The following is a 9,368-nucleotide window of genomic DNA, read 5'->3' as shown; positions in this document are numbered from 1 at the left end:
ATTTGGCAAGAACTTTTTGTTCCATCTCTCTCTCTCTCTCACACGGATGTAACTTTGTTCACCTCTACATGTTTCTTCCTTCAGCTTCTTAGCTCATTGGTCTTCCCTTATTTAGTACCTCTTTCTCATTGTGATTATCAAGCTTGGCATTGCTCCGTTTTCTGTATTGTTCATGATAGGTAGGGTTCGATCTTCTCACTATATTTTTTTTGCTATAGTTATCCTTCTTTATCTTCCTTGGTTTATCCCAATTTTAGCAACTCTTTCCTATATTTCCAGCAATTGAGTTGAGAAAATAGGCATCTTTGACTGGTTCAAGGAAACTAGCCCATTTTACCTGGATTGAGGAATTTTGTGCAGCTTCTGTTTCAATGACCCAGTTTCCTTGATCATTCTGTGAAACAGGGTATTGGTTATAACGTATATATCTAACTTTGGGTGCATGGCAGGGCATATAATATGCGAGGAGAAGATTCTTGTATTATGCTATTGGGATGGACATTCAATGTGATCCAATACTGATGCTTTTAGGTGGTCTCAGTCTCTCCTACATCACACTCTCTGGCTGACTTGGTATTCAAGGAACCTCGAGATTTTTCACCAAGAATACCACTATGCGAAATAGTGCTATTTTAACAACCTGGCATCTACTCCTAACTCTGATGCTATTAGAAGGTCTTAAGTCTCTCTTACTTAACAAACTTTTGACTGATTTGAATATGATTTGGTATTCAAGGAACCTCAAGATTTTTCACCAAATATACCAACCGGTGATTCTTCTCTTCTAGCATGCTCCCTCCCTTACCGGTAAGTTCTCAGACTAACCCGTCGACAACCTTGTCCTTACACGACCTGTTCCCTAGAATTCTGTCGAGGTTGGCTTCTTTCCTAACCCTTCTTTTGCAATACAAGTTCATTGAGAACACCCTCAACTAGGAATTTTGAGGGTGAAAATTCAGTAGATCGATCCACATACGTTTTTCGCTGAAGCTGAATGTATTATTCATGGCTAGGTGGGTTTTCTATACTTATTAATAGGAATAGCAATGCTTAACTAGTTTAACTTGATTCAATTTATTGTAGATCGAGTTAAATTATTTGTTTAATAAAATGGTTAGTTTTGGATCTGAATTTTTGACCTGCTCAGTAAATATATTGATTTAGGTTGATAGATTTTTAACCTAATTTGTATTGGACCTTACCTATATATATGGTCCGACCAATCTGATTGTCACCCCTACTTATCATAAAAAAAAATATGGTGCCAAAACTAGTGCAGCAACACATCATGCTGGATTAATGCATGTGGAGCCAATACCAGTATTTATGGTGATGACAGAATTGTGCAAACGATAATAATATAAAATACAGGTTCTCTTGGGAATTTCAGAAAAGATGGGGACGATCGTGAAAAAAAGTTTTTTTGTTATTTTTAATTTTTAATTTTCCATGCTCTTATCTGTTGCCAAGGCAACGGTCGGCTATCCTACACAAGGCCAGAAAAGGAAAGCAATCGGATGGCCGGGGCTAGCGCTTCCTTCTTCCCAGCCCAGCATATTTCACCTATCCGCCGGAATATTCTCTCACGCGGTCTCTCCTCAGTGCGCACCCGCCTCCCCACGTCCAAACCCATGGCGTGCGCGCCCGACGCCGCCCCCGACCTTCTCCAGGCCGCAAAGCTCACTGTAAACCTCATTCATTCTTCCTTAGTTATAATAATAATAATTCTCCTGTTCCTCTTTCTGAACTTATTCTTATAGACTTATTCCTTTGTGAAATAACAAGTTCGATGATTCACTTTCTGAATTTTTATTTTCCTTTTCACGTCTCTCTCTCTCTAGAAGCGGAACTTATGTCCAGAATAAAATTTTCCTTTTCACGTCTCTCTCTCTCTATCTTAGTGGGACCAGGAATTGATATTGAGTTTTAATTCCAGGTGTGAAGTTTTAAATGTCTGGTGCTTTAACACAATTCTGGAATGTAACCATTTTTTTGGCATGATAGGTTCGGGAGACGGCGAGCTTGTGCCAGTTGAATCTAACCGTGCAAGGTGTTTTAACAGGTGGATAATTATGTAAGGAGCGGGATGGTGGTTGGATTGGGATCTGGACATGCATCTGGTTTGGCTATACAGTACTTGGGCAAGCGCATGCGAGAGGGAGCTTTGAAAGACATTGTCGGAATCCCGATGTGAGTGCATCTTATTATTATTCTTGAAAGACCAAAAGTTTGAGAGTTATTGAGCTAATGTGTTTAGTTCAGTTACAATTGTGCATGGGATCAACTGTTGTGTGTTAGATTGATATCTATTGCTTCTACATGAATCATGTGATTTAGATTAAGAATGGAGTGGTTTATGCATTTATATTATAGAGGTTGATGATGAGGTAACCATTTTGAGCTAGATAATTAAATATGTTTAACTGCTTGGTCATGAGTTCTTTCCCATGGCCAATTGTCATATATGTGTATGGTTCACCACTTGATAGATATCTCATGATGTGTTATTTGATGAACTATTTATCAGGTCTGAGTCACATTCTTGGATATTACCGAGTAGTCTTCAGGTTTCTTGTTTGAAAAAGTTAGTTTTTAGACTTGTGATGCCTTATTCCTGAAGGCAGATTTATTCTAAAAGAATGACTTTTCTCTTATGGGTGAGGATGCAGAAGTGCGACAAGCTTATCTAACAGATTAGGTTATTTGAAGGGTGCATCTTGTGGTAGTATAATATTTTGAAATGATCCCTGCACGTTTGGCTTTTATTTCATTAACAGAATGGAGGAAATGGTCTTGTGTCTTCTTCGCTTGCTGTCATGCATTTTCTCTTATGCTGAGCTTAAATATGGTTGGAAATTTCTTTGGACACCTCGAGCTTTAAACAGATAATGTGCTGATATTAAACCACAGAAGCTGCTTTTTATAAGTATTCTCAAGTTTTTTTTATTTATTTATTTTTCATGTTTGGTCTACAGTGCTAGATCCTCTTCCGGTTTTGCTGAAGCAACCAATTCCAAGCCTGACTAATCTTCTAACTAGCTGTTTTCAAATGATTTTTCTTATCTTCTGAATATTTCTTTTACATATATTAAAAAAGAACTGAATCTTACACGCCATTTCCTTGACTCATCAAGTCTGAACACTTCTCAGTCATGCCTTTGCATTCTTTTAATAAAACTTGGGACTAAAAGTGTATATCACCGACAAAAAAAAAAGAATGAGCACATTAATCCTGCATCTCTTGCAATTAGGAACTTTGTAGCATCAACTTTGATGCTTGACATTATACGTTGGCCCAAATGCCATCATTAATGACCTTAGAGAGAAAAAGGCATAATGATCAAAATTTAAATCACAAGTAAGATGGCTGCCTCTAACAGTACCTAAAAGAACCAGATGTTGAAGAAAAGGAAATTTCAAGTAATTTCCAGAACTATGAGAGCTATTACTATGCTTTTGGTCGGACATTCATGCACATACCAAACACCAAATGTCAGCACAATTTATCAATATGAGGTCAACTTTACAGATTAAGTTATATGTATGACATTCTATACTGGGCTCTTATTTTGAAGCCAACCATCTAAATTGGCATTTATTTCCTAGCTAGGCTCACTATAGATAAGAGAAGAAATTGCCACTGAACCTTGAAGGTATTTTTTGCAGGAAATTGATGATGGAAAACAATATCTAGAAGCCTTTGTGAAAGACTAGTAATCCCAATCTGAAGCCATTAGAAAGGATGATTGCAGTTTATTCTTCCCTAATAACAACAAAAAGAAAGCTTCACTAGATTGTATCCAGTTCTTATATGAAGTAAAGGCCCATGCCTTTTAGTCTCTATTGTATAAGTTTTTAATGTATTAAAATTCATCCCAAGGATTTACATACTGGTACATACCGCTCTGTACCATTCATATCAGACTGTACTGTAAGAAATGAGTACCAGACTGTCTCCCATACAGCTGCCGTACAACATATGGGATTTCACCTCAGTTTTGCATGCCAGCATCAAGAGGTGCACCTTGTGTTGGTGCTGTACCGTATCATATTGGTCCATACCATACTGGTAAGGTATAAGTACCAAAACTATCCTAGTAACCACTACATTAGGAAAATAAAGACCCTTAGAATGCTATAAGGAGCTAGACATGTAAAAATGAATGAACTTGAGGGTCTATATTTGTTAGCCCCCCTCTCCCCACCCATCCCCACATTTTCTTCTCCTTGTAAGCTTTGCTTAAGGAGTATAACATGATCGCAATAATGTTTCATATATTAAGTTCTAAAAAGGCACAAGGCCTTGAGTGGATTTTTCCTTGTACCATTACAGTGGAGAAGTCTTGCATATTTCTATCCTCTTTTCTTCTTCCTTCTTGCTCCCAGTTTCTTCATCTTGTCTCATTTTTTCATGTCCTGCATCTTCTTTCTCTATGTTTTGTGTTATTTGATATCAATGTTAATTGCATTGGACATCAAAATATGTCAATATCTACACAACTAAGCTCATGCTGACAAGGAGCAACCCTCCAAAGTTCCTTCTGAATTTGAAAGATTTGAGATTTTGATTTGGGAAGCTACTGTAAGGCACAAATTACAAATCAGAGCCATATTATGCACATTTGATATTCAAATTTAGTGTTATGGTCTCACTGATGTTGACTTCTTTTCCTCTTCTGTTCATTGTTATCTGGCTACTTGTGAGTATAGCCACCATTTAAATTATTTATGTCATATGTTTTTCTCATGTAAACAAAGATTTATTTGGTAGTTCTCCGTGGTGCATGGTTTGGTGTGTGTGATATCATTTCCTTCAATTCAGTGGTAATCTACTTTTTACACCTGACTAATGTTGCTGACCCACTCTTTGGATGACGGGGCATGAAGCCTGGCTCATTACACATGAAGCTTTGAAAATTCAAACTTGATTGGTTTCTTAAAGCAAGAAAATAAATGGTTGTTTGAAGATAAAGCCTCTTTTCTGGCTCTTTTGGTTGAGAAGATCAAGTGGAATGCCACCAAGATGGGTCTTCTAATTTTGTGAAAACACAAACTAGTGTTTGATTGGAATTTTTTAAACTGCCTTTTCAACGATTTAACTAGATGGAGTTTAATTGGTACTCTAAATAGCTCCTATTATTTTTTTTGAATTTTCTTTAATCTTTGGTTAGCCTCCATAACTCTTATATTTTAATTTTTCTTGAGAAAGTGAATTTGTTATAAAGGCCTCTGGGACCTCCACATTCACAATTATGTTTCCTAAAATGTCAGTATATTCTTTTTACCTTTGTACACTCCAATCACCAATCTTTATAAATTTTACCATCACAAACTACATTATTGTAGCAGTAACCCTCCAATGAAAACCTGCATGCTTCTCTAGAATTTGCTAGTCTTTAGATTCCATTTACCTGTTCTGGGATCTCTCTATCATCCAAACATCTATTGTTGCTCTAGTAATACATGTTCAGAACATTTAGCCTATTTTAAGTGGTTAAACTCTCAGGATAAGCTATGACAATTCACACATAACAAAGGATATAATTTATAAATATGGGGTGCAATTTTCATCATCTTAAAAGAGCTTTTACAAATTATTAGTTGCATGAAGTCCTCTAGCTCTTCAATTGCTCCATTGTATTATCAATTGTATTTTTATCAGTTATTTCTTTCACAAACAATCTAAGCTTCTTAAATATTATTCCATCTATGTTTGCGCACATAAATATATGCTAAACAAAAGGGATTTCCTTGCTGATTTTTTCCCTTTTATGTGCAGCAAACATATTTATCATTTTGGTTCATTGTTGTAGGTCTGTTTCCAGTGCAAGCGAAGCAGCAAAATCAGGAATTCCACTGGACCATTATGAAGATAATCTTCAAGTGTGCACAAATTCTTATTGTCCAATAAGTTGGTTGCTTTTTGTTGGTTTTTGTGAGTATTACATTTTAAGATTTTTGCTCATTCTGATGCCTTCATGTCCATGCCACTAATTATGCCATTCAAATTTTTTCTCTAGACAAGATCAGATAAAGCTTATGCTGTGATGGCCATTTTTTTGTAGATTGATTTTGCATTTGATGATGCTGATATAATTGAAGAGGGAACGCTAAATGCTGTCATTGGTCGACAAAAATTGGACGGTGGTGAGTCCATAATTCAAAAAAAGGTAATTTATATTGCTCCATTATGGCCCTTTAAGAGGAATGGAGGTTGTCGTTGCAAGCAGGTTGCAGCGTGCACATGTTTCTACATAGTAAATGAATCAGTTTCATGATCTTGTTGAAAATAGTGAAACAGCTGTTATCTTTATCCTGGTGTTCCAAAGAAGTATCTGATGGCCTTGACAAAATCATATTGATTGCTGAAGTTACTTTCCTGTGTGTTTCTGCAGTCTATTGTAAAAACAGCCAGTAAACTTGCCTTCATTGTTTCTGACAAACAATATACCAGAGATCTTGATGGATCCGTTCCAGTCTTAGTTAATTGCGTAAGTTACCTCCTGATTTTTGGTAAAATGAAGAAATATTAACGTTCTTGTTCTTAAACTATCAAAAATCATTGATTCTTTTCAGGGTAATTGGATGGAAACTGCGGAGGAAATAGATGACTTGTTTCTAGGAGATGCAGAGGTTTGTTCCTTTTACAGTACATGTAATGTTCTTAGCAAAAATAAATAAATAAGTAGAAGCAGTGCATGCAATGAAAAAAAGCACTGAAGACTAAGATGCCTGGTTTTTAACTAGCAAATAAATAATACAACTTGATGCAGTGAAAATGATCAGTTCTGGCCATTTGACTTTTCTTTCAAGTTTCAACCTTTTGGGCACCAATCTGCATTTAAATGATTAAATAAAATGAAATTTAAGCCACCCACTTACCCTTGATTAAAATTTGATTGCTGAAGGTATGGAGAAGACCCACTTCTGGACACGCAGGTCCACTAGGAGGCAATTTTCCTTTGGTAACTAAGGAGGGACACCACATTCTTGATGTCATTTTTACGTCGCCAATACTTGACTTAGGTATGTGATTGGGAAAAAGAAAATTCTGCCGTTTGGACTTTTTAATAAATTTTATATACAATAATTCTAAATATTAAAATCGAAGTATGGTTATGACCTTGTTTTGTGCATATATATCATGGTTGATGGTTATGTTGTTGCAGCATACATTTCTAACGGCTGGAGGTATTACTGACATATTCAGCGATACGGTAAAATGCAAGAATTTGTATTGGAGTACAGCCAATAAGTCTGAAAAATTGTAGAAATTTGTTTAACAATTTGGAAGGAATTGATTTGATAAATAGAAAGTTTAATAAGATGGAATATTGTGAACATTGCAAAATTGCTATATCATGCACCAATATATGTGGCACCATCAAGGTTGAAGCAACAACAAAAATAGACTACATTGTTTTCGGACTAGAGTAATTAAATAGTAGCATACCATGAATAAATAAATAATCCGGATCAGTTTTTTAACAATTTTGAAAATCATGCAGCCAATGAAAATAATTGAAAATTTTATATTTTCCTTAATGATGCCAAAGAATATTGTTACTATGATAGAAAATAATGCCATAAATAGTTAAATGGAATCTGAATTTTCATAGTTATGTCGTCTAGAGATATATAAATAATGTTTTTGAAATTAGATAGTTTTGGCATATGCTAATAAAACTCCTGGAGCACAATGAATTTGTTATGCTTTTCAAAATTACAGGTTATTTTTGGTTCTTGCTTTCAGTTTACTAATAGTTCTCTCATCTCCTCTGCCCGTTTGGATTTTTTTTTTTTTTTTTTTTTTTTTTTGCAGACATTTATGATTTAAGCCGCTAATAATGACTTTTTTAGTGCTACCAAAGAAAAAAAAAAGAAAAGGAATTGTTTGTACCCAATTTATAGATCTTTAGAATTTTTTCCCTTCCACTTCCCTCATTTAGTTATTTGGTTGTTACACACTACAGGTCAAGTGGCAGAGAGCCTGAATCACATTGATGGAGTTGTGGACCATGGAGTAATATTTGGCATTCCGTTAGTTTCCTTTGCCCCAGTCAAACTCCTAATTTTCAATGTTGCAAACTGAAGACTTTTTTCTCCATTTTCCCCTTTTGATGCGACCACGCTGCAATATTTTTATTAGTTCATCTTTCCATAAAATTAATCCTATGATTTACACTGTAGAAAAAGCACAATCTCATGATTATTCTAATTAGCAAATTCACCCATGTAGGACTTATGAAAGATTAACATGTTCTCTAACCTTCTCAATGCAGTCCAAAACTTTATCAAGCACTTTGTCTATGCCTGCTCCTCAGTATGCCCTTTAAATACTAAAGAGATAATATTAACTTTTTCCCCTGCTATTCTGCAGATGCACCGTGATAATTGCTTTAAAGGATGGAATACAAGTCGTGGACAATTTGGCTAAAAGCTCGGTGGTGGATAAATTATGATGCAGAGGCAAAAGAGAAATCAAAGCTGGTCCAGATGGAGAAATGAAATGAATCATATTGATAATTCACAGGAATTTGAGCAATGATTGGGAGTCTCCATGGCATAAGTAGGCTTAAAGCAGCTGCCATCAATGGGTGTAATTATTTTCTTTATATGTTCTGATGGGCATACGTTGGGTTGTTGATCAAAGAAAATCCAATCAATGTGTGGTTATATCTATCTTGATAAGTTTAAGCAAAGCATTGAAAGATTTTATGTTAATGTATGACAATGAAGAAAATGCAATTCGAAGGTTTTACATCACATGCTTAACAACATTAAGGGCCATTATGATATGCAACGGGAAGCAATATAAAACATCATTACATGTGTTCAAGACATGCCACAAACATGGCATCTAACACACTCAGTACATGGCATTTCCCCTCAGCAAACGGCTATAAGCACTTTTCTACACCCTAAATGGACTATTTTTCTGATTACTTCTAAATTAACAGTTGTTTTATCAAAAATAAAAATAAATCAACAGTCGCAATTATGCTAAAGAACCTGTCTTCAAGAGATCTAATTTTCTCAGTTTGATGGCAACAGTCCCAGCTATATAAGAAAATACAGGGAAGCCATGATGACATACCATGGTATCATACTGTAATAGACAAGAAAATGTACGACCAATCATTTCATTCCTAACAACTTCAGGTCCCTAGCTCATGACGATTTCCAACACCACAATTAGAAGATGCATTAGCTGATAATATTGTTGCAGCTCCTTAAACGCATCCAAAAACTGTTGGGTACTCAAAGCACATAAATTGAGGTTGTATGACTTGAAAAATATGCTGTTTAAGCTTCAAACATACTAGCATTAAGCAGCTTGGAAGCTTAAAAACGGCAGCTGCAGACAA

General features: G+C 35.6%; 1 protein-coding gene across 2 annotated transcripts; it reads left to right on the top strand.

Moving 5' to 3' along the window:
* The first annotated feature begins 1,466 nt into the window (after positions 1–1,466).
* LOC103721353 (probable ribose-5-phosphate isomerase 4, chloroplastic) lies at positions 1,467–8,763 on the top strand. 2 transcript variants are annotated; one of them, XM_039131936.1, is made up of 9 exons: positions 1,469–1,685; positions 2,063–2,190; positions 5,814–5,883; positions 6,066–6,170; positions 6,396–6,491; positions 6,577–6,633; positions 6,909–7,026; positions 7,974–8,040; positions 8,381–8,763. In XM_039131936.1, the coding sequence occupies exons 1-9, from the start codon at positions 1,518–1,520 to the stop codon at positions 8,460–8,462; spliced, it is 891 nt and encodes a 296-aa protein (XP_038987864.1). In that variant the 5' UTR covers positions 1,469–1,517; the 3' UTR covers positions 8,463–8,763. The 2 variants fall into 2 exon arrangements, with proteins under 2 accessions (XP_038987865.1, XP_038987864.1); XM_039131937.1 differs by lacking the exon at positions 7,974–8,040 and having other exon boundaries at positions 1,467–1,685.
* The last annotated feature ends 605 nt before the right edge of the window (positions 8,764–9,368 follow it).

Source organism: Phoenix dactylifera, chromosome 11 (assembly GCF_009389715.1).
Source record: "Phoenix dactylifera cultivar Barhee BC4 chromosome 11, palm_55x_up_171113_PBpolish2nd_filt_p, whole genome shotgun sequence".
Lineage (NCBI taxonomy): Eukaryota > Viridiplantae > Streptophyta > Magnoliopsida > Arecales > Arecaceae > Phoenix > Phoenix dactylifera.
The sequence above is the reverse complement of the archived record's forward strand: the minus strand, read 5'-3'. Positions and strand labels throughout refer to the sequence as shown.